Here is a 26,011-nt window from a genome sequence, read left to right as displayed (position 1 = left end):
CATTAAGCCATAGTGTTTTAGGCAAAAAGACTAGCCTCTACATGATTCAAGGAAGATGTCTCATGACATAGATTAAAAAGAAATGGAGTAGAAATAAATGCATGCTATGACAAAAACATCACCATCATTAGCATTTATATAGAACTTTAAGGTTTATGAAGCACTTTACATCTTATCTCATTTGATCTTCCCAACAGCCTTGTGATGAAGGTTCTATTTATCCCCATTTTACAAATGAAGAAACCTGAAGCTGAGAGAATTAAATCACTTTTCTAGGATCCTTTTACTGGGTAATAATAAGCAACTGAAACAGGATTTGAACTGCGATCTTCCTGACACCAAGTCTAACATTTTGTTTTTATATCTTTCTTTCTTTTTTTTTTTTTGCAAGGCAAACGGGGTTAAGTGGCTTGTCCAAGGCCACATGGCTAGGTAATTATTAAGTGTCTGAGACCGAATTTGAACCCAGATACTCCTGACTCCAAGGCTTTATCCACTACGCCACCTAGCTGCCCTATATCTCTTTCTTTCAAAGAGTTCCTCCTGTTTTCAAATAGATCATAGATTTAGAGTTGGAACAGGTAATTGTCTCAAACAGAAGTCTAGAGAAGTAATTTGCACAAGGTCCCAAAGGTAGTAAGATTCAAATTAATCACTCTTTTCATTGTTTCATACTGTATTCTATCCATTTTTATATTTGGAGAAGCATCATGAATTTTTTAGCCTTAGTATCAAAGTCCTAAATTCAAACCCTACTTCTAATTCTAGTTTTACGACCATGTGTAAGTCATTTAATCTCTCTGAGACTTCCTTGTCTAGAAAATGGGGGGGGGGACAATAATACCTATAATACCTGCCTCATAGTTGTTATGAGACTGGAAATAATGTATGTGAAGTCCTCAGCAAATCTCAAAGTACCAGATATCATCTATTATTGTGGTACAAATATCTTCAGTTACATCAATTTGGTCAGAATTCAGTCATTCATCTAGATTTGTTTTCCCATATGGTCTCAAGTGACTCAAGAACCTTAGATTGACTTGGTCAGATAATTTGGCATCAAATAGACACAGCCAATCTCTCCACCCTCTCCTTTCCAATCCCCCAGTTGAAAAAAAAATCACATCATGAATGAATCAGTACAAGATAAACCTTAATTAAAGAAATAAGACATTAATAGCTTAGTCCATGACACAGGAAAGTGTGTGAATGAGGTGAATGATTTAGAAGGGAAGAACTGATTGCTCTATGTCAAATCATTTGCTTCATATTATTTTAGAACAGAATTCATTTTCAGATTTGTGTACTCCATTCCTCAATCCATTTATCCTGTCTCTCTCTTCTCACTGGTTGAGGCTTTAACTCTTCAAGGTAGGGGTGGCTAGGTAGCTAGGTGGCGCAGTGGATAAAGTACCGGCCCTGGAGTCAGGAGTACCTGAGTTCAAATCCGGTCTCAGACACTTAATAATTGCCTAGCTTGTGTGGCCTTGGGCAAGCCACTTAACTGCATTTGCCTTGCAAAAAGCTAAAAAAAAAAAAAAACTCTCAAGGCAGTGACAGATAAGTTCTAAGTAGGTTGAAACAGAGTGGATATTTCTTCTTTTTGTTCAATTTGGTATCTAGGAAGAAGAGGAAGGGAGGAATACTTTGGAATTTTGACTATAGTTTACTATGGGAGATTTGAAGGGACTTGATTTATTTGATCAGCAAAAGGGTCAACCAAATTATAAGCGTGTTAAGGCTAGGAATCATATCTTATAACTCTCTACACCCTTTTGAGCCTTGGATATAGCAGGTGCCTATATTACCATTTGAACTGACAAAATAAAGGATTATATTTAATGGTATTATTAAATATGATGCTATAGAAGGAATGAGAACAGATAGGAAAATATGAGATTGAAGGAATTTCACTTAAGAGAAAATATTCTGATTAAACATAGAAACAGAAACACTAAAGTATCTGAGTTATCCATAGTGATTGGAAAGAGTGATCAAAATGAGGGAAAAGAATGGAGCATCAGAGCACTTAGGAATTGATCATCTTGGAGACTGTTGAACAAGTAGGTAACTTTATTTTTCTCCTTGATTTAGATTGTAAAATCAACTCTTTATTAGCAAAACTCCACTGAGGTTTTCAAATAAGATCAGTAGTCACCACAAAAAGTTTCCTTTCTATTACATGCACCCACCAATTGCTAATTCTTTTTTTTTTTTGCAAGGCAATGGGGTTAAGTGGCTTTCCCAAGGCCACACAGCTAGGTAATTATTAAGTGTCTGAGGTCGGATTTGAACTCAGGTACTCCTGACTCCAGGACCGGTGCTCTATCCACTGCGCCACCTAGTTGCCCCCACGCTAATTCTTTTAGATGTTTAGATTTATTTGTGTGCCTGCCAACTGGATTGACATAAAGATTTCAGTTCTGATTTTCTAACTACTCTATAATTATATTGAATGAAGTCCAGCACATAGGTTGGTTTTTAGATGTTTAGAGACTTCCTGCTGACCTAGATTGCCATGCCCATGGTAGACTGAGTCAAGTAGAATTTCAAAGATAAGTATCAGTCAGATCATAGATGGATATCTGTAAAAGTGAAAAAGACTCAATAATTGTGTAAGTAGATAGAAACTCACCATTTCAGGTCACTGACTTCCATCTAGATGTCTTCAGATATCCTGATGGAATCACTTAACAAAAACATGCCTTTCTGTAGCAGAGAGCATCAAGTGATAAAGACACAGGATAATATCTTAGAAGTAGCACTGAACTAATAAGTGTCTTGGGTTATAGTCACAAACTAGCTGAGTAATTCTTGGAAACACATGGAATCTCTCTTGGCCTCATTTTCATTATGTATAAAATAAATTGCACTAATCAGAAGAAGCATAATATAATGGGAAAAACATGAATCTTGGAGACATAGTTTACTAGTTATAGATCTGCCACTAGGTAGGTATGGGACCTTCGCCAAGTTATTTATTCTCTCTGGGTCACAAATGACTCATCGGTCAAACAGAAGTGTTGAATTAGATAGTTTTCAACGTCCTCTCCAGTTCTAAAATTATGGAGATGAGATTTACTGCATCTTCATGAGAAAAGCTGGAAGGACAGCTGTTAACAGGTCCCATCAATCTAAAGTAATGAGGCAGTGTAACAATTGATGGATAGTTATCCTCAACGTAGAAAGATGTGAGTTCAGATCCTGTCTCTGATGCAGGCTGCTATATGATGCTGGGAAATGGCTTAACCTCTCAGTGTATTCAATAATTGATCTGCAATGATAGATTAAATTGTATCAATAGGTTCTCCCTATAGTAATAAATCACAGCCGAGTGTTAGGCGGAGAAACAATGGCACCGCAGGGACCTTAGAGATTGTTTAACTCATTTCCCTCCTTTTACAGATGAAAAAACCTGAGACCCTGAGATACTTTGTACAAAGCTACATAGATTAATTTTTTAAAAAAGAAAAGAAAGATAGAGAAAGAAAAGGTGAGATCAGAATCAAAGCCTCTTGCTTCCAAACTCAGGGCTCCATCCACTATGTCACACCTCCTCTGGTTCAGAAGTCAAAACTCTTGCAGATTTTTTCCATTGTGACCAACCCACTTATAGATGAGTTAGGCATTAGGAGACAATTGTTCCCCTATACTCACAGGTACAGGAAAATAGGGAGAAGCAAATTAAAGGAAATCTTATCTTATGCCTACTATATATGTAAACTGGATTGGTTTATAAATTCTAGATGCATTGTTCTCTTAAAGCACTTTCTTGATTCACATTACTGCAAATGGAAGGTTATAATATTAAAACTTAATCTGGTTATTTATATGGCTGCATAGCTTCCTATGTTGTCTCCAGCTGAATGATTGTGTGTCTATGTATCACATTCTGGGTTCAATTGTAGTTTTCCAATGTGTAATATGATATCAACATCATTGGGGTTGGGGGTTTTGTTAGATTCCATGGCTCATTTAGAAATGGATTTTTAAAGTCCTGGTTTTGCCTGAAACCCATGGAACCTAGAAAAATGTGTAATCATCCTGCAGGGTAGACTATGACTGAACCCACATTACTACTCTGTGGTTTCACTGAATGATTGGCCAAGGCTATTTGTGTTCTGATGAATAATCTAAGTTGGCAGGTGCTCAGCTCTTAAAAGCAAACAAATCAAATGATCCTGGTCTGCTTGAACACTGCAGCCTTTCATGTCTGACCTTTTCTCTTCAATTTTAGTGATTTTTCACCTTTTTAAAAATAGAATTCCAACACCATATTGGGGAAGACAGTTGTCTCTTCTTAGACATGCATAGACCTTTGATCCACACACAAATCTCCAAAGGACCCCTGACCAGCTTGTATGGCTGATGCATAGAAAATCAATTTAGAGTATCAGACTCAGCAGTTTTATACAATAATATCTCATCAATCCAGAGGCAATTTTACCCACCAACCTCAGCTATCCAGATTACTGTCAAAAATCAGGAAACAAGAAAAGAGATCTCTGAGTACACATGTCCAAAAGAACAAAGAAACAAACAAAAAACTATCCTAAAGGCCATTATACTTTATTAATACATCAAAAGCTCTGGTCCTTAATACAGCTATTTGCTGTTAATTTGCAACCATTTCTTATAGTCTTAGTGAGACAATTTCCCAGACTACAAAAGATTAAAATAAGAAAACCAAGCACAGTTTGGGGGAAGGGGTTGCTAGAAGTAGGTACACAATAGTGTGACAACAAAGCAGGAGACAGAAAAGCTAATAAGGAACAAATAACTCAAAAGTCAGGGCATTTTAGGACAGAAGTTCTTAACTCTTTTGTATAATGGACTTTTGTGGCAGAGTCTATCGATTCCTTTCCAGAATAAAATTTGAAGGAAATTCTGAATTTCAGTCAGAGGTAAATGAAAATAAGGATGTAATTTTCCCATTTAAGTTCAGAGACCTCTACTGAATCTATTCTTCTTAAGGGAGGGAATCGTTTAAGTTTCCCTGGTCTAGAGAAATTTTCTATTGAGATAAATCAGTTTATAGATTGTAGGTGACCCTGGGGGCATCATTGGGAGTCAGTGTGGTAGAATACATAGAGTACCAGATTTGGGAGTCCAAAACACCTAGTCTACTTTACTGCTATGTGGCCCCAGGTAAGCTATAGGACCAGTCTGAACCAAGATTTATAAAGATATCAAATGGTACAGGGTCAGCCAACACAGATCCTCATTGTTATTGCCATGGCTGCTGAGTCATGTACAGCTCTTCATGACCCATTTGGGATTTTCTTGCAAAGATTCTGAAGTGATTTGCCTTTTCCTTCATTTTTACTGATGAGGGACCTGAAGTGAACTGGGCTAAGTGATTTGTCCAAGGTCATGCAGTTAGCACATATCTGAGGCTAGATTTGAACTTTCGAAGTCTTCCTAGCAGCAGGCCCTGAGTTCAAGTCACTATGGCATCACCTGGTTTCAATGCTGCATGCTGCCTCCCATTTTCTCTTTTGATTCTTACAGCACCATTATAAAGTAGATAGTAGAAGTATATTGATCCCCATTGTACAGATGAGGAAAATCTAAAAGTTAAGTGACTTACAGGTCACATAACTAGGATTTGTACTTGAGTTTTCCATGTCAAAGTTTTGACACATTTCGAAGTATAGTTCTAATTCGAGTTTACTGAACTCCAAGTATGTCAAAAGGCAAGTTATAGAGAGAAGAAACATTAATAGGATTGCCTGAGCTATTGTAGCTGCAGTATTTAGGCATTGTGATTCACTAAGAAAATACATTAGATTTTTTTAATTGGGAGACCTGAGTTCAAATTCTATCTCTTCTACTATTTGTGTCACTTAGGCAAATCACTTAACTTGCCTGGACTTCAGTTTCTTCTTTTGTAAAAAGAATGTGACCTGCAGAATCTCTTACAACTCTAAATCTGAAGTCTTATGAGGATTTTTCTCACTTTACTCTTTCAAGGTTATTTCTTCTATGTGGATTCTCTTTCCACTGATCTATATTGCAAACCCTTTTGTACCTCATAGAAAGCAACTCCATGGACAGCTGCAGCCAAAAAATATTAATCACTTGATTGATGGCCAACCCTCTTGTGATGAACCTCTCCAAGGCTACTTAAGCCAGTTCTCAGACAACAAACACAGAGTCCACTGCCAGCAGGGCAATGGAAACTTTGCCAGATTGGCAAGCCCTGAGAGAACTCTGCTGAACTCAATGTCACCCCCAGGGTTGGAGCTACATCACAGTAAGACAGCAAAATAGGACCCCAATGGGCAAACTCTTTATTTATACTCCTTTAATCATTCTCGTGATTTAATGGCTCTCCCTTTAATTGTCTTCATCTTTCTGCCAAGTTGCTCCTCCATGTATCGCACCAACTTTATTTCTCAAATTTCTTGTAAGGTCATATCAGGTTTTCATCCACATAGTGCAATATCTCTTTAATAGAGTTCAAGGAATTATGGCATCCTCCTTTGAAGGTTAAAGTGATATGCTCTTTTTCAGTTTTCATAGAAACCAGCCCCACCACACTTCACAGACTATGACACACCCCCACTCTTCCTCATAATCCTTCCAGGTAGTAATCAAAGATTTTTAATTTTAGTAAATTATTCATAATATTAAGACATTTTCTTCATTTGCCTCAGAGTTTGTCATCTGGAATTGCAGATATGATATATTTTCCAACATTTCTATCATATATATATATATATATATATATATATATATATATATATATATATATTAAACATTTCTACCATTTCAATTTGCCCCTTCTCTGCTTCATGTAGCAGTTATTTTTGAGGACTCTATTATACTCTAATTATCCAAATTTATTGTCTTAATTTCTTCTGCTACAGATGGATTTTTTCCTCAAATGACATTAGCATTCCAGCCATTTTAAAGTCAATGTTAATTTCATGCTTCTCTTCACTTATGTGATCTCATTTTTCTTTCATTCCTCCAATTTCTATCCATCCCCAAAATACAGCTTTTTTGAGGGCAACTAGGTGGTGCAATGAATGGAGCACTGGTCCTGGAGTCAGGAGGACATGAGTTTAAATCTTATCTCAGACACTTAATAATTACCTAGCCATGTGACCTTGGTCAAGTCACTTAACCCCATTGACTTGCAAAAATAAAAAATAATTTACCAAAAATACAGCATTTTGAAAATGACTCTTCTTACTTTCCATCCTAAATGTCTTTTCTTTTTTTGCCACATTTGGCAGCCAGAATTCTTGTGTTCTAATCCTGTATTTTGTCATTTATCAGTTAGTTACACAAACCTAGTTACAAACTTTGCTAAAAGTTAGTTTCTTCATCCATTAAATGAGGAATTGAGATTTGATGGTCACTAATGTTCCCTCTGGCTCAGTCTCTAATATGTGTAAGTGTGTTTCTGTGTGTGTGTGTGTGTGTGTGTGTGTGTGTGTGTGTGTGTGTTATTTTTGGCACTTTTATTGAGTCTGTGGTATGCCTGCCCCGCATGAGAAAATTTGTTTTGGCAAGTTTAGTTGAGATACCCACCTGCTTTACAGTAGCTAATACAAACTTGTCTTTCCTCTTCAAGATACCATATGCTTTTACTTTACACAGGATTTAGACTTCATTTTTTAAGGTTCCAGGAAATAATAACAATGAATACCAATGAGTTGGAAGACAGAAGAGTCTGCCGAGTCATACCATAGCACCCAACCAGTCCTAACATTATAGTGAGGAGGGAAAGGGGTCTTTCCTCAACAGAATTCAGTTTATTTTTCAGTGAACTTTTATAAATAAGCAAGCAGCAAAAATAATTAGCATGTTAAAGTACCCTAAAGTTTACAAAGCATTAGTACACACACATACATACATACACACAAATGCACCACACACACACACCTGTATATATGATTCCATTTGAAATTTACAATGATCCTGTGAAGTTCCTGCTACAGATGTTATTATAAAGTAATATTACCTTAGATTTTGGCTTGATAGTACAAATTTTAAATTTATTCTTCTGTGGTGAGGAAACTAAAGCCCAGGAATAGCTAAAAAGCATTCCTTAAGGTCACGAAGAAGAATGAGAAATAAGCATTTGGAAATAAGCATTTCTAATCATCCTTAACATTATGCTAAATGTTTACAAATTTTATCTAATTTGACCCTCAAAACAACCCCTTCAAGTTATGTTATTATTATTCCCATTTTATAATTGAGGAAACTGAGGCAAGGACTAAGTGACTTTTCCAAGGTCACACAGCTAATATGTGTCTAAGTTTGAACTCGGGTCTTCCCATCCAGATCTAGTCAGTGGTCTATCCAGTGTGTCACTTAGCCGCCTCTTGGAAGTTAGAGGGACATCGACTTCTAGGTGTTTCTTTGGATTATGATATATCTATATTCTAGTCTTGACTCTATTACCTTAGGCAAATTACTTCTACTCAATGGGTCTCAGTTTCTTCAACCATTAACTACGACTCTAGGAAAGCCAAGAGGAAAATGTTTAAGCTTCTTTTGTTGAATCTGATTCCCAAATACCTTGTCCTTACTTTGGTAGTATTTTTGTTTCTATCTATTGACCATAGAAGCATATAATTACCCTAGGGCTAAAAATCCTTTAACATTTTTAAAGAATTTTTTAAGATTTAGAGAATAACTGGGTGAAAAAAAAAAAGCAGTATCTTTTAGGAAATACATTTCTAGAAATGTGCTTAAAGATAACAGAACTTCTAACACTAGAAGACAGGATTTTGTCTGAGAATGGAGGGAGAAAAATTAGAGAGATAAAGGAAGGCCCAGGATTATACCAGTAGAATTTAAAGGGACTTGAAGTAACCTCTCTCAGCCTCAATTTCCTCTTCAGTAAATGAAGATGATAGCATCTACTTCATAAGACTGATTCTCACAAAATGAGGATCAAATGAAATAATATATGCAAACTGCTTTGCAAATCTCAGATTTGATACAAATAATAGTTATTATTAAATTTTATTCAGTCCCTCACTTTCATTTTACATAGGCAAATTGATATACTGAGAGGTTAAGTAATTTAAAACTCAATAGCTAGTTATTAGGAAAGAACCCACTCTTTTTCCATTCCACTCTACTATGTGTTTCAAGGATCTAATGTATCCAAAGTCATAATCAAGTTGATTTGGAAATTCCCAAACAACCCCTAGTCAAATATCCTCAGGTAAGGTCACTTTTCTGGGAAATGTAGAGAAGATACAAGAACTGGGTTTTGACACTGTTTGACCAAACTGAGGATGAAGTAATTGAATCACTAATCTCTGACTCCAAACAATTAATTTGGATCATTATTCTAATTTATTTGTATCTTTTGGAATTTCAACTCTTTCCATCCAATATGCTAGCTTTGACTCATCTATAAATTTAATAAGTACTCATTCATGCCCCAAAGTAAATGACAAAAATGCTAACTAGCACCTACAAGAAAAGTTTTTTTCTATCTTCTCTTATAAGAAATAAAATTTTAAATTAAGCAAAATACACAAAGTCTTGAATTTTAACTGGTAGATTTTTTTGACTATATGAGGCTTTGGAGTCAGCTAGACCTACGTCTGAAAGATATTAGGTATTTGACAACAACAAATCACTTAACCTTTCATCCCCTTCACTTTCTAAGAATATAAATTACAGATGAGTTGCCAATCTGCATTGATCCAAGAAATTTCCATTCTGGGAGTTCCATGAATTTATTAAACTCTCAAATCCAAATCAAAACATACATACACACATATACCCGCCCACACACACACACACACGTTAAAAAACACTATTGAATTTATTTTAAATATATGAATCAGGGACGCTAGGTGGCGCAATGGATAAAGCACCAGCCCTGGAATCAGGAGTACCTGGGTTCAAATCCAATCTCAGACACTTAATAAAATAATTACCTAGCTGTGTGGCCTTGGGCAAGCCACTTAACCCCATTGCCTTGCAAAAAATAATTTAAAAAATAAATATGTGAATATTTTCTTCAATTTCCCTATATTTATGATAATAATTAAATAGCTATTTATCTAGCATCTTCATGACCTTGAATTGTGATATGAGACAGAAGAGAGTGCATTAGACTGATTCATGTGTCATTTTAAAAGTTGAGAAAAAATGAATTCAAGCATATTTCCCAATGAATGCCTTACATGTTACATATGAGAGGTCCATTCAAAGGGGAAAAAGTTCCTTTTTAAAGCAGGTCTCCAGCAAAGGAAAAGAAACCTAGAATTATCAATGTTACTCCTCTAGATTCATTTTTGCAAGGCCCTAGATAAGGTGGATTTATGTGGCTAAGGCAGCACATGATCTGCAAACATGAAATGGAAAATGTACACAATGAATATTTTAAGCAACCTTGGCCAGGCCTAGCTAGTGGGAGGGTGTTTGCTCTCAATCTGTTCAGAAGGACACCACAAGACATGGCCAGAGCTATAAAATTCACAGCACCATCTGCCTTCTTCCCACCCTTCCACCCCCTGCTAAGTTCCACTTTTCTTCTTCAGAAGCCTGAGTCCTTCACCTTTAAATACAAACCTGCTCATTTGGGCTTTTGTTGGGAAAGATTTTATTGCTATTTACAAATAAGGAGCATGTTTACAACCATTGTCTGAATCCAATGGGGCATTTTTGTTTTTCAATTATGAATCATCATTTGAAAGCCTGAGTTTCCTTTTCACAGAGGTAAAAGGGTAGAAGGTGGGAGGGAAGGCCAGACTGGTGTGTTTGTGCCTTTCCTCCCCAGGATTATGTCAGACTAAATCACTCCTAACAACCTCTTTGTTTCTTGTTCAAGGAGAACTGCTGATCTGCTGAACCTTTGTCCCTCAGTCTGACTATCCAGAGCTGGTCATCTTTTGCCTTTAGGATCTTATCCAGATTATAGCAGTTGTCATTTCCTGATTTAGGGAGATCTACTGATCAGAAGTACTGATTAAGTACTCACTATGTAGTCTCTGAAGATAATTACAACAAACAATAACAAAATAACAATAAAAAAACCAGGTTCCTATGCTCAAGGAGCTAGCATTCTTCAAGGGATACATCAACACAATAAAGAAATACAATATAATTTGGGGTAGGAAAGAGTACTGACAATTAAAGGATAGGAAAGGGTTCTGATAGGTGGTGACTGAGATGAGCCTTGAAGAAACCTGGGATTTCTAAGAAGTCGAGGTAAATATTGAACACGTTTCAGATATGAAAGAGAACAGCAAATCAAAAAAAGTAATCTTTCTAATCTGACAAGCTAATGTGTAGTATGTGACGCTCTATAACCTTGTTGGAGCAGAATCATAATTTGATTCTCCTTTATTCTTTTTGTGATTCTTCATGTGCATATTTAGTATATATATTCCATTAAAGGGATTCTTTGCAGGAGATGAGAAGGAAATTATTATACAAAAGATAATCAAATAATAAGTGACACCATTCTTGATCCTAAATAAGTATGACAGAGGCTTCTAAATTCTCTCAATCTGTGTGGGGCTGATTTCTAACTTCTGCTCCCATTCACTGCCTTTTCTTTTGTCCAGTTATTACAGAAAAGGCTTCTGGGACTAATTAGGATTCCCTGCCAATCTCTACTTCAGATTTCCTCAAGAGGCAAAGTAGGGAACTGGAGAGAGAGAGAGAGAGAGAGAGAGAGAGAGAGAGAGAGAGAGAGAGAGAGAGAGAGAGAGAGAGAGAGAGAGAAAGGCATATGATCCCTAAGAGTCTGTGATTGAAAGTTCGGTGTTTTGGTGGCTAAGAAGTATTGAGGAGTGGGGGAGAGGGATGAAAGACTTGCAGAACTTAACTTTTAGGAAAGAAATAGAATTAGCTTCCTGAAGGTTCTATACTATAGTTGGATTCAGGGAAGGGGTAGAAGACAGAAAGTCCCTGGAAACATGATGAGAACTTTGGTAGCATTCTGCTTACTCCCTATCTCTTACCAAATGTATGACCTGGAGGGGATAAGTGAAGCAGGCTGATAAAGTACTATGAAGGAAGAGGACAATGAGAGTACCACCAACAGAAGCTAGTAACAGTCTAGGACACAAAGTTAAGCAAGAATGACAGAGCACTGGCAACAATTGCTATACCTGAGAAGAATGGAAAATTGAATTATATCCTAGATATAATATAGCCAGAAGAAAGGCAAGAACAGCTTTAATAGCAGACCATCAACAGTCATCTCAACCTATTCCTTACCACTGGACTGTGATGACTATGGAAGAGAAAGTGAGGCTGTAACTTTGCACAATTCTGTCTCAATCTAATCCAGTCCACTCACAAATCAAGATATCACTCTCCTTATGTCAATGACCCTCTATGAAAATGAAGGACAAATAACAACAAAGGATAGCAGATAATATTCAGTGGACTAAGCTCACAGACCTGCCCATGGTTATCAATAATTGACTATGCTAATTGCTAATAGGCTTGTTTACTGATTTCTTTGCTTATTTTCAGGATTTTGATTCAAGACTTTTTGCTTTCCTTAACTACTAATAAACCTTTGGATTTTTTAGGAATCTTGATTACTATATGCTGGGGAAAAAACACTAAAGGAAGGGAAGTCTGTCAAATATTAAAGTTTCCAAATTATTTGGGTGGGTATGAATAAAGCCAAGAAGTTCTTATACTTCCAGATCTTAGCATAATGTTTGGCACGTAATATATACTAAATGAATGACCTATAATTCATTTACTTCATGTCACTCAATCTAAATCTGGGCTAGAAGGCGTCTCTGACACTAGGTTAACATAACAATAAGATTCCTGAAGTTCATACCTGATGTTGGGAAATCATTAAAATGTAAGCCTCACAATCTCTAACTCTTGATGGCAAGGAATCTATGAATGTGAGAAATAACTTGGCTTTTTTAAAAATCTCTTTTGATAACAATTCAAAGTGACATTCTGAAATAAGGAAAAGCTCATTCTTTTTATGTGTATTGAGTTTGACAGTATCCTAGAGAGAGCAAGTCCATTAGCCAAAGAGTTGGGAGATCTAGGTGCTTATTCAGGTTCTTGTTGTTGTTGTTGTTGTTGCCGTTTTGTTATTTTTTTATTTTTGTAAGACAATGGGGTTAAGTTACTTGCCCAAGGTCACATAGCCATTGACTAAATAACGATAACAATAACAATAATAATAATGTAACAATAATAGCAACAACAATTTTAGTAAATTATTAAGTGTCTGAGGCTGAATTTGAACTCAGGTCCTCCTGACTCCAGGGATGGTTCTCCATCCACTGTGCTATCTGCCCCACTAAGTTCTTTTTAAAAATTCATTCTATGTGTGAAACCTTCTGAGTTTCACGTCTTCATTTCTCTAACCTTTAATTTCCTCACCTGTAAAATGAGAGAGTTAGAAGAGATCAAAGATTCCTAAACTTGTGTATGTCATGGAACTCTTTGGAGTTTATATGGCTCCCCTTTTCACAATGTTTTTAACATGTGTAATAAATTCATAGGATTTGTTGAGAAAATTACTCAGAAAAGTTATATTAAAATAATTAAGTAATTTGTCCCTCTAACTCTAAGACCCTGTTAAATCTATCCACAAACTTCAAATCCTTGTACCCCAGATTAAGTAACCTTCCATTAGATGATCTCTTTTTATCTATATTTATATCTCTATTTTTTCATGTTGGAGCTGAAAAAATAGTTAATTATTCCCAACATTCAAGATGAGGAAAATATTATTTTTTTTCCAAGATAGGACATTTGAAGCAATGAGAATATATGTATATATGTATACATAACATATGTATAACATATAACATAGAGAGAGATGAAAATGTAAATCTAAATTAAGCATCTCATATGGGAACATATCCCCCCCCCAAAAAAAATCACAATAATAGTGCTATAACTGCTTAAACAATATTTCCTCAAAATGTGACTTTGATCCACAGGTCCTCTTAATAACACCAAAGTGGACTGTGGCTCTGGAGTTTGAAGATAACTATTCTAGAGACAATGGCCAGTAAATCTAACTCATTGTGATTATTCTATTTGCATAAAACAACAAAAGAATTAAATTCATGACATACAGCTTCTACATCCCTTTAAAGTTATGAAAATTCAAGTGGCATACATACTCACCCATCTTCTATTCTCCCTACTGTTTTTCCCAAAAGCAAAGATGAAGCTATTAGAGCTTGTAGAATGCATTGTTACTACCATAAAACCCTTTCTTAAACAGTGTCTAGCCATAGTAGGTGCAACATTAGCAAAAATAAACAGCAACAGTTAGAATAAACTCTTAAGGTATCACATAGAGACCGAAAATCACGAAGGAGACTAAAAACCTTTGCAGATGTAAATTTTATTTTTATTGGGTCAGCAGGTGTATAAACAATCAGACATCATTTCTGGATTAATGGGCACTTTCAATGATTAAAACTATCACAACTCTTTTGATGTCAAACCACTTGATTGGGCAGTAGAGGGCACTATTGACATAAATAGTAAGGCAAAAATGTAAAAACATGATCCTGAGCCTACATAATGTAAAGAGTATCTAAAACCTCATAACAACAAAAACCATTACAAAGAAAGACTTATTAAAATAAAGTCATTTTCACAACAACCTGATGAATAATCCACTAACACAGTGCTTGGTTGATTGGATTACTATTGATTTTATCACCATAGAATCCTGAACAAAAGCTTTCTCTGGTTCCTGCACTTGAAAGAGACAATTTAAACAAGTGGCAGAAGTTTGGTTTCAGCTCCTGTCATATTATTATTATTATTATTCCATTCTTAGGTTGATTTCTTTTGACTTTCCCCATCTGTGTCATAAGTTAAATTGGGTCAAAAGTCTTCTTTCTGGATTAGAAGCATTACTCAGCATATTATATTATGTTATATTATAATATAAACAATATATTATTTTCCATAGTGTATGTTCTTCCCTACTAGGTTGTTAAAAAAGTAGGGATGATGTCTTATCTAGGATTTGTATCTCTCCTAGAACTTAACTACAGAATTCTGTGAGTAGCCCCACATAGAGAAAAATGCCCTGGACTTGAAATGTGAGAGACCTAGATTTAAATCCAACCTCTGAAGCCAGTTGTCTCCAAGAGTACTAGCAGTGGTAATAGGGACAATAATGCTAGTGGTAGTAGTAGTAGTAGTAGTAGTAGTAGTAGTAGTAGTAGTAATGTTGCTAGTAATGGTAGTAGTAGTAATTGTAGTAGTAGTAGTAGTAGTAGTAGTAGTAATGCTAGTAGTAGAATCAATATATTTATATAGTAATAAAAGGTTTATAAAGTAGTCTTACAAATATTATACTATTTTTGTCCTCATGATATCCTGGGGAGATAATTGCTGTTATTATCCCCACTTTACAGATAAGGATATTGAAGGAGAGAGAAAGATCAAGTGATTGATCCAAGGTTACACATGTCTAAATAAATGTCTAAATCTGGATTTGAATTCATGTCTTCCTGATTTCTGGTCCAGCACTCAATCTACTGCTTCAGCTAGCTGCCTTTAGGTAAGTCATTTAACCTCTCTAAATCCCAGTTTCTTCATCAGCAAAATGGGGATAATAAAACCTAGAGTGTCTATCTCTTTAGAATTATGAGGTTCAAAAAAAGATGGAACCTCAAGGTATATAAATGTCAATTATTATTAATAAATGTGCTAATAGGATCATTCATTTAGAGTTTCAATAGATATTAGAAGTCATCTAATTCAAATCCTTCATTTCAGAGATGTTCAAACTGAGGTTCAGAAAGGGTTTGGTGATTTGTCCATATTCACTTAGCTAGATGATGATAGAATCAGATTCCAAGCCAAGCACTGAATGAAAAACAGCAGCAGCAACATTTTTTGGTGCTTTAAGGATTGCAAAGATCTGATTTTGTCTTCACAATAACCCTGGGAGGTAGCTATTAAATCTCCATTTTACAGATGAGGGAACTGAAGTAAAAGTGACTTGTCCAGAGTCTCACTGTAAGTGGCTCAGGCTGAATTTGAGCTCAGGTCTTGATGATTCCAAATATAGTGCTCTTCCCCAGCACCACTTAGGTGTCTTTAGTATATAACCTTTACAATGCATAAATCTACAATAGAAAGTATGATGAAATTCAGAAAACTGAGCCTTTAAGGAAATGAGAAAAATTTTCATGGAGGAAGTGACCTTCAAAGGATCTGAAATATCAAATACCAAGAAAATAAAAAAAATAAAAAAATAAATCTCCGAGAGGCAGCATTGCATAGGGAATAGAATGCTGGGTTTAGAAGTCAAGAGAATTTGAATTTAAATCCTGCCACTACCCTCTCTGGAGTCAGGAATACCTGAGTTCAAATCCAGCCTCAGACACTTAATAATTACCTAGCTGTGTGGCCCTGGGCAAGCCACTTAACCCCATTGCCTTGCAAAAAAATCCCTAAAAATAAAAATAAAAATAAAAACCTGCCACTGATGCTGTCTATTTCCTCATCTTTAAAATGAAATAACAATGCTAAAAATATGTATCTCAAAACATTGCTATGAGACTGAAGTAAACTAATTATATATGTATATTTATATACATATATATATATATATATATATAAAGTGTTTTGCAAACTTTAAAGGCTTATATAAATGTCAGTTATTTTTATGATTCCCATTGAGGAACCTCTTCAGAAGTACACTCCAGTTATCATGAATTATAATCAATGACTGAGCAGATAATAGAAGAAGAAAATTGAGGTGCCTAGTTCAGTTAGCTCTAAAAGGCCAAACTACCAAGATCAGCATCAGGTGTTTAATCTTCACTTAGAACTACTTAACTAATTTCCCTTCCACAGACTATACCACTAAACAGAAAACCTAGCCTACTACTGTTGCTATCATTGTCGTCGTTGTTGATGGTGATAATAATGTTTGTCCTTCATTTTTGAAGACCATGATATTAGGGAGGTATACCATGACATGCACATGAATTGGATTTGAGTGGGGGGGGACATGCTAAGTCCCCAGTCTCACCTTCTCCTCCAGAACCATCTGTGTCCAGTGGCCAGACAAATCAGGATTACTGGGAATGGTTCTGGATGGGAGTCTACAGAAGGGAATAATGGATAATTAAGAAGAATCCCTTGATTCTGTTCCTACTCCACAACTCACTTTGTGTGGAATTTTAAGCAAGTCATTTTTCTCTCTTCACTTCAGTTTCTTTATCTATCAAATAGGGAAACAATATCTGTCATATGTCACTACTAAATATTTCCACTCCTTAGCACAGTGCATGGAACAAAGCAGACATTTAAGAAATGTTTGTTGCCTTGACTTTTTGACTAACCCCCCCCCAAATTAAATCACTGAATCTCAAATAGGAAGGAACCATGAAGGCTATCTGAATACAATCCAGTCTTGTACAGAAATAACTCAACAGTACCCCCAAGAAATAGGCACACAATCCTTGCCTCAAGATTTTAGTGAGGGACGAACCTATTACCTATTATTACTTTTGCACACTTTTCTTGAATTTTTCCTTGGGGGTGGGGCAGCTAGGTGACACAGTGGATAGAACACCAGCCTAGGAGTCAGGAGGACCTAAGTTCAAGTCCAGTCTTGGATACATAATACTTACTCAGCTGTGTGACCTTGGACAAGTCACTTGACCCCACTGCCTGCCCAAAAAAAAGTTTTTCCTGCACCCAACTGAAATCTCTTTTTCTATAAGTTCAATTCATTCTTCCTAATTCTGCCCTCTAAGGCGGAATAAGTCTAAACTGTCTTAACAATGACTCCAGGGCCAGCTAGGTGGTGTAGTGGATAAAACACCAGTCCTGGAGTTAGGAAGACATGCTTTCAAATCCAGCCTCAGACACTTAGTTACCTTAGGCAAGTCACTTAATCTCTTTACCTTGGGGAAAAAAATGGCTCTCCTTTAAATGTTCCAGGACTGCTCTTATGACTCTAAAGCCTTCTCTTCTCCAAATTAAAATACTCTCAGTCTTTTCATCTGCCCTAATGTGACATGGTTTCCTAAATTCTAAGCATCTTGGTCACACTCTTTAGGAATGTTTGTCAATACCCTTCCTAAAATGACCCTCACTTTACCACTGAACTTTAGACAATACTCTAGGTATGTTTCTCCAGTCTATTATACTCCCAGTTCCTCAACCAACTCTTTTACAATTCTGCAACATCTCTTCTATGGTTTGGTCTCCAATTCCTTTGAGCTTTCTGTTCACCTTCCTTTGAATGTTCTCCACATGCTATTGCTCTTACTAAAATGTGACCCATGGAACTGAACATCATACTGAGGGGTACATTCTGATCCAGGCAAAGTACAGTATGACATCAGTTGTTCTTTTGGTGAACAGCATGGCAGGGAGAGATTCAAAACCATGCCAGACATGCTCTCATTGAGGCAAACAAAATAACATATGAAAAATCACTTTTAGCTCAAGTGCTAAAAGTCAAACATAAGGTCTCTGAGACTATCCCACATCTATTCAGTCACAGTGGCTTCAGAATGAGACATTGTGAATGGACCTGCTTCAAACTCCTTTCCTTGCTGGAAAATCAAAGTGAATATTTCTGATAATGGGTCATCATCATCTTTTTCTATCTACATATATGGGTACAATTATGATCAGGTGAATCTCTAGGAGAGAGAAGAAATGCAGCAGTTAGGACACACACAACACACACATATAGCATACAACACACACACACACACACACACACACACACACACACACACACACACACACACACACACATTCCTTATATTCCCTGCCACTCTCCTCCCAAACACTCACACTGGTAAACAGCAGAGCTAGAAATACTAGGGCTTCGTTAAGGAGGTTGCCAGGCACCGAGTAACAGAGACTCTGACACAGCATGAAATTGTTACTGACGCTGCCAATTTGCACTAACAGGGACTGGGCGATTCAGTAGGTAATTTTGAAAAGCAAATTAATGTCTTGGAAATCCTGAGAAGGATTTTTTGTACCTGTCACTCACACTGACAATGTGTTAATGGGAGATTGTTTTGTTTTGTTTTTTAATATATTCAAAGGGAGAATATTGCTAATTAACTGCTGATATTGAAGACTAGGTGAAGCTTTACTTCTCCAGTCATTTTCTTTTCTCATTTATCCAGTTTTTTTTTAGTTCCTTCTCACAATCAGGCTCCTATTGCTTCAATGGCTATAGCTGTCAGAAATCTCTTCATTTTGAATAATCCTCTAATGAGAAACACATGACTAAATAACACAAATATTTCATGTCATTTGATCTTTCTGGAAAGATAGAATGACAGGCATGCAAGGACTTTGTTTCCTCCACAGTTGATGTGTTTAAAAGAACTTTTCGGGGCGGGGGGCTATAGTCTATCTGAATCTCTATAACAATGAATTCTGCTATAATCATATTCTACAGGTTTTCCAATTCCTTTCTCTATTTACTAAAAAATAGATCAAATATTTGAAATCTTAGTTGATATAATCCCTGACACTGGGTATTTCACTAGTCTAATCACTCTGGTCCCACATTTCATTTGGGAACTTAATAAAGTTTGCTACTTTTTTCCCTAGAAAAATTTTCTTGTCCCCATAGTCCTTTGGCCTCTTGCTGTGAGCCCCCCGGGAAGATGCTTGGCATATATATGCATATATATATATACATATATATATATATGTATGTATCATACATCATTCAAGAAAATGGGCATCCAGCCATTCTACCTTTTACTCAGAAGACATCAGTGCAAAAGTAGAGGCACTTAGAGAAAGACTACACAGAGAGAGAGAATGAATGAAGTTCAGAAGTCCCAATAGCTTGCAGATCCCAAATCTGACGGGAAAAATCCAGTTTGTTGATTTAGGGGTAGAAAACTGTTAATAATCTAAAAAGAAAGAAATTAAAACCTGAAACTTTTCTTTTCTTGGTCCCAAATTGAAAGACTTTTTAAAGGATTTACTTACCTAGCATTCCTTTGTTGGAACTGGATAGACACATATCCTTTTCTGCACTGGGAAGAACAAAACCCACCACAAAAACTTCCACTCCATCAGCCATCAGGGCCAAACCTAAAACAAAAAAAAGTGTCCATTGGAAACGTCCATGACCACATTCTTCGATGATATTTTCATACTGGTGAGCCAGTTGCTCCTCATCTTCCAATCGCTCTGCTATGAGATCTTTCTGATCTCTATAGTCATCAGACCTGGAAGGAGATTTCTTCTTCTGCTTTGCCTTAAGGTCATCAGGGTGGGGAATGCCCTGGTACTCCCCTTCATAGATTTCATCATCTTCATCATGGCCTTCAGTAGCATCACTCTGGGCATCTTCATCTTGATTGTGCTCATCTCCACGGTAGTAATTGTCATTGGGTATATACCCTTCATAGTTGCCATCCTGGTACCTATAGTCATCCATTCCTTGGTTCCTAGACTGCCGATTTGCCTCTCTGGCTATATCCCTTGCTCCATGGTAGAGATTTGCGCTGTTTCTATAACCACCATCCATTATAAGGGTGTGGTTTAAATGCAGAATTTACACTACATCAATTGATGCTTAAGGATACCAGTTATATTTGGCTAACAACTTCTGCTAAAATTATAACAACTTCATTTTCTGGATAGACTGGATTTGTACAAAGAACATCACTGGAACTTTTCTCAGGTCAGTTTCAGACCAAAGTCTTGAAAACAAGTGCAAAGCTTCAGTCTTATTTCCTTCAAAAGCCACAGGAACACTGTGTTGGGAACTATTGATTGGTGATATATGTCCTGCTTCTCTTGACAAGGAGTTAGCAAGAGTTAGCAAATTGCTTTATTCTCTGATTTATTCTTTCCGTGAAGGTCTCACCCTAGGAGAATGGGAAGGAAAAAGAGAAGTATAAGAGATTCGCAAATCATTACTAAAAGACTCAACAAACACAAAATACAATTCAAGAGCAATGTATTGAAATTCATGAAACAGGAAAACTTAATCTGTTTATGTCCCCTTCCCAGTAAATGAAAGCAAATTGGGAGGGGGGGGGGTGGGAATTAGAGGAAGAGAAGTTTCTAAATCTTCTGTAAGAAGGCCAAATCTGATATGAAAATGAAAAGGATGATATCCTTTAATATATGGGTCTTTTTATGGATTTTTGAAAAGATTCATATTTACCAATAAGTTTCTTGGTAAAAATGTCTATTTCTATACATTTGTTAATCAAAATATCCATTTCCATCTGAGATGCAGGAAAATTTATGTTCATGAAAACCATCTGATAGTTGAAGTTCAAAGATTTTTTTTAAATGCCTATATTGTTTCTTCCAGAATTTGTCTGTTTCATAAGAGCAAAGTCCTGGAAATAACCAGTCACAGAACTAAAGAATTTATATAACTGAACTGGCTTAAGGGAAGAAAGGAAAGAAATAAATATTGATTAAAAATCTACTATGTACCAGGCAGTGTGGTAAGCATTTTATAGATATTACCTCATTTGATTCTTACACCAAGCCTGGGTTGTAGGTTCCATAATTATTCTCAAAGTAGAGTTGAGGAAACTGAGGTAGAAAGAAACTAGGATTATCCATCTGGTAAGTGCCTCAGGCTGAATTTGAATTCAGGTCTTCTGTATTCCAGGCCTAACACTTACCATCTATCTGGCTACCTCTAAGGGTTATCATGGAATCATATATTTGGAAACCATGAAAGGATGCTACAATCTCCAAAACATTGAACTTGAAGCCAAAGGGGAATGGGCAGAAACAGGTAGGAGTGTGCAAGTTGCTATACTTTATAAATAAGAAATTATGAAGGAGAAACAATAAAAAGGATATTATCAGATAAATGCATGATCAAAATAAATTGGACTGGTCCTTTGATAAGAAGGAAAACCAATGGGAATCTCCTTTGTGTACCACTAATATTTTCCCATTGTCAGGAGAACTTTAAAAAGCCCCAAGCACCAAAAGCCCTGTTATGGTAAATTTTTTGATGGACACGAACAAGAGTCAAACAATAAGGACAATCATGAGTGGCTTCTAATCAGCATCATTGGAGAAAATACTCAGATTTGAGAGAATCACAAATTCATTGACATACTATAGAATCATCTTTTGTTGGAAAATCATGAAAGCAACATGAGACTGGCATTTGCATTTTTTTATACTATATCCAGAGAAGTTCCTCTATGTATCTTTTAAATTCACATTTGCATAATGCTTTAAGTTTTGCAAAGCACTTTCTTCATAACAACTCTGAAGGCAGGTAATAGAAGCATTATTATCTCATTTTACAGATGAGAAAACTGAGACTCAGAGAGGTTATATGATTTATCCAATATCCCATAGTTAATAGGTATTATCAGGCAGTATATGAATTCATGTCTTCTAAATTCAATCTCTCTTTCTCTCTCTCTCCATATATTACATATGTATAAATATGTAATTATACATTCTATACATGTTTTCTATAGAATATAGAATGTAAAAAATCATTACATATTTATGTACTAGCAATATTGTATATGTATACTATAAAATATTCTACTATAGTATTCTACAAGGGCAGCTAGGTGGTACAGTGAATAGAGCACTGGTCTTAGAGTCAGGAGGATGGGAGTTCAAATCCAGTCCCAGATACTTGACACTTATTAACTGTCACTTAACCCTGATTGCCTCACAATCATCTCCATCATCCTGATTCATATCTGGTCACTGGATTCAGAAGGCTCTGGAGGAGAAAGTTAGGCTAATGACCTAGCATAGCTCCCCCCCCACCTCAAATCCAATTCATGGCATCACCTCCTAGATGTCATGTTCTTCTTTAAGAACAAAGGACAGGGGCGGCTAGGTTGCACAGTGGATAGAGCACCAGCCCTGGAGTCAGGAGTACCTGGGTTCAAATCCAACCTCAGACACTTAATAATTACCTAGTTATGTGGCCTTGGGCAAGCCACTTAACCCAATTTGCCTTACAAAAAAAACTAAAAAAACCCCCAAAGGACAAGCATCATCATCATCATCATCATCATCATCATCATATTATGCTACAATCTCAAACTCCAAACTTGAGGAGCTTACAATAAATAATAATAGAGGTTCAGATTATGAATCAGGAATATATGATAAACAATATTATTACTTACAAAGAAAATATATCAATAACTATTGTTCCATATGTCTATTTTTCATCTTTATAAAAGATTTGCAAAAATTATATAGATGAGTATTTTAGCTAACCCTGATGAAAATGAGAACACAACAATCAGGTTTTTCCAAATAATTCTCAGTGGAGTAGTTAGAATCTTCCAAAAAACAGTAACAGATTATTCAGACTAGAAGATCTTATTGTAGTTAGTTTGTTGATTTTTTTAAATTGACTTGCTAGAACAAAAGGTATCTTTAAATTCTCTCCTTCAGAAAGTATTCCTTTGTACATATGCCCTTTAGGCATATGCTAAGATTGTTTAAATTGCCTTAATAAATACCACAGAAATCACTAATTAATAAACTTCTGATTATTAACAATGAGTTAGACATAAAGCAGAGAAATGTTCTTTGTCATAAATGATGACACTATCATATTCAGAGTCTAAATGAAATTAAGATTTCATATATCTCATAACATTAGAAGCATTTAGGTTTAGAGCTAGAAGAAGTATTAGAAGTCATCTAGTCTAATCCCCTCATTTTATAGATAAGTAAACAGCATCTCAACTAACGTGACTTGACTCTGGGTAATAGCCCCCTACAGTAACTAATAATAATATTTGTCCTTCATTCTTAATGAAGACTGAGACATCGGGGAGATGATGCCATGATAAGCACATGAATTGGATTTGAGTGGGGGAGGGGTTTGCTGTGCTAAGTCACCAGCCTTTCTCTTCTGGAGCCATCTGAGTCCAGTGGCCAGACATGAATTAAGACAACTGGAGATGGTTCTAGATGCCAGGCAATCAGGGTTAAGTGATTTGCCCAATATCATACAGCTAGTAAGAGTCTGGGTTCAAACTCATGTCCTCCTGATTCCAAGGCTAGTACTCTATTCACTGCTTCATCTAGCTAGTAGTTACAAAGTCAGTATTCTATCTCAGACACTCAGACTCCAAATCCAGAGCTCATTCTAATACTACTATTGATAGATGGTATTGTGTTTAGTGAACCTCCTCAATAAAAGCTGTAGATATTCATAAGATGGTAGTATAACAATTCAGAAAGAGAAAACTAAATGACTAAAACTAAAACTAAAATAACTACTATTCAAACTAAGAGAATATATATCAATATGTATATTTGATATATAGATGGATGCCTGAGATCCATACTGATGGATCCATAAGGATGGATCAAAAGCAGATGGATGAATTTGACCTAGAATTGAATAAGAGAAAGAAAGAGGATTGAATGCATTTAGAGAATGCTTTCAACAACCTCAAATTATTCCCTAGCACAAATCTCTTATTTTTTAATACAAATGATCTCTCAATGATGCTGAATAATCGGAAAATCTTAGAGTAATACAACCCTTGAGGAATCAAGATTGTATGTGACAAAAAGCACAATAGAGAGAGTAGAAAAAAGTGGTTCTCAAATATTTTTTCTCATAGAATTATACCATTCACTACCATGAGGAACATTGGCCTATTGAATATTTAAGTTTGACTCGTCCATTGTGGAAGAGTCAAAAAACTCACATTTATGTATGCAATTACAAATATCAATTACATAAAGTTTGAGGCACTTCTAACAAGACTCATAACACATAGGTATGCTCACAATCTTTGAGAACCATTGCATTAGACAATGAAGTAGACAAAGTAGACTGCATCATATTTACAATAATGGTGGCCTAAATGCAAAAAGGGCAGCTAAGTAGCACAGTAGATAGAGAACTGGCCTTGGAGTTCAAATGTGATCTCAGATGCTTGACACTAACTCTGTGACCCTGGGCAACCATTTAACCCAGATTGCCTTACATCCAGGGCCATCTCCAGTCATCCTGAGTCATATCTGATCATTGGACCCAAAATGGCTCTGGAGGAGAAAATGAGACTGGTGACTTAGCACACACACCCTCACTCAAATTTACCTCCTTGATATCATGGTCTTCTTCAAGAATGAAGGACAAATGTTAAATGCAAAAAGTGGCCAAAGGGAAGTCATTCAAGAGATATGTGGTTTAAAAAAGTATAGCTATAAATATTTTTTTTCAGTTATTTACCTTTCAATCTTAATTTTGTTAGTATAAAAGCTTTTTTTAAATTTTATGTACTTTTTTTCCTACATGGCTTAATTGAGGGATTGAAATAGAACTAAAGTGCTAAGAACTTTTGTACTGGGGAAGAGTTTCTGATGTCTAATTTTTGTGATGTATCATGAACTGATTCAAATGTAGAAGTATAAAAACTGCCCTCTAATTGTTCAATGTTATAAAAGGGTAGTCTTCAAGAAATAATCTCAGGGTATTTATAGTCAATTTTTTTAAAAGTTCCACATCTCCACTATTTAGAGAAATACTTAGAGGAAATTTAGAAAAATTTAAAGAAATATTTCTCCAAATAGTGAAATTCAAATTTAAGCAATTTTGAGTTTCCATCTCTCATCCATCAGATTGGAAAACATGATTAGCAAAGAAAATGACAAGTGTTGGAGAGGCTGTTGGGGGGGTTGTAGGAAAATAGTCACATCACAATGATGTGCTCATGGAGGACCTAGGAATGGGTAAAATCATTTTGAAAAATTATTTCAAATTAAATACAAAAAACTAAACAGTATATGTTCTTTGACCCAGGTACACTGTCTCTGGGCCATCTCCCAGATAGATCAAAGATAGAATTGTCAGTATAAAAACATTTATTGCATCTCTTTGTGTGGTGGCAAAAGTACTGAAACTCAAAGGATGCCCATTAATTGGACAATAGATAAAAACACTACATTCTATTTATAGATGTGATGGAATATTAATGCTCTATAAGAAATAAGGAAGTAGATGATTTTGAAAACACAGGGAACAGCTTCTATCAATAGATGCAGAATAAAACAGGTAGAATTA

The 26,011-nt window shown here is 35.9% G+C and overlaps 1 protein-coding gene across 2 annotated transcripts in view; it reads right to left on the bottom strand.

The window, feature by feature from the left end:
* Positions 1-26,011, bottom strand: part of SV2B (synaptic vesicle glycoprotein 2B) — a 168,543-nt gene that overhangs the window by 42,313 nt on the left and 100,219 nt on the right. For both annotated transcript variants that reach the window (XM_074234147.1, XM_074234146.1), the window contains exon 2: positions 19,948-20,834. In XM_074234147.1, the coding sequence (XP_074090248.1) occupies positions 19,948-20,491 (544 nt within the window). In that variant the 5' untranslated portion in view covers positions 20,492-20,834. The remainder of the gene's footprint in view (positions 1-19,947; positions 20,835-26,011) is intronic.

This window comes from Macrotis lagotis, chromosome 4 (assembly GCF_037893015.1).
Source record: "Macrotis lagotis isolate mMagLag1 chromosome 4, bilby.v1.9.chrom.fasta, whole genome shotgun sequence".
Taxonomy (NCBI): Eukaryota; Metazoa; Chordata; class Mammalia; order Peramelemorphia; family Peramelidae; genus Macrotis; species Macrotis lagotis.
Note: the sequence above shows the minus strand (reverse complement) of the source record. Positions and strands in the feature narration are given on the sequence as shown.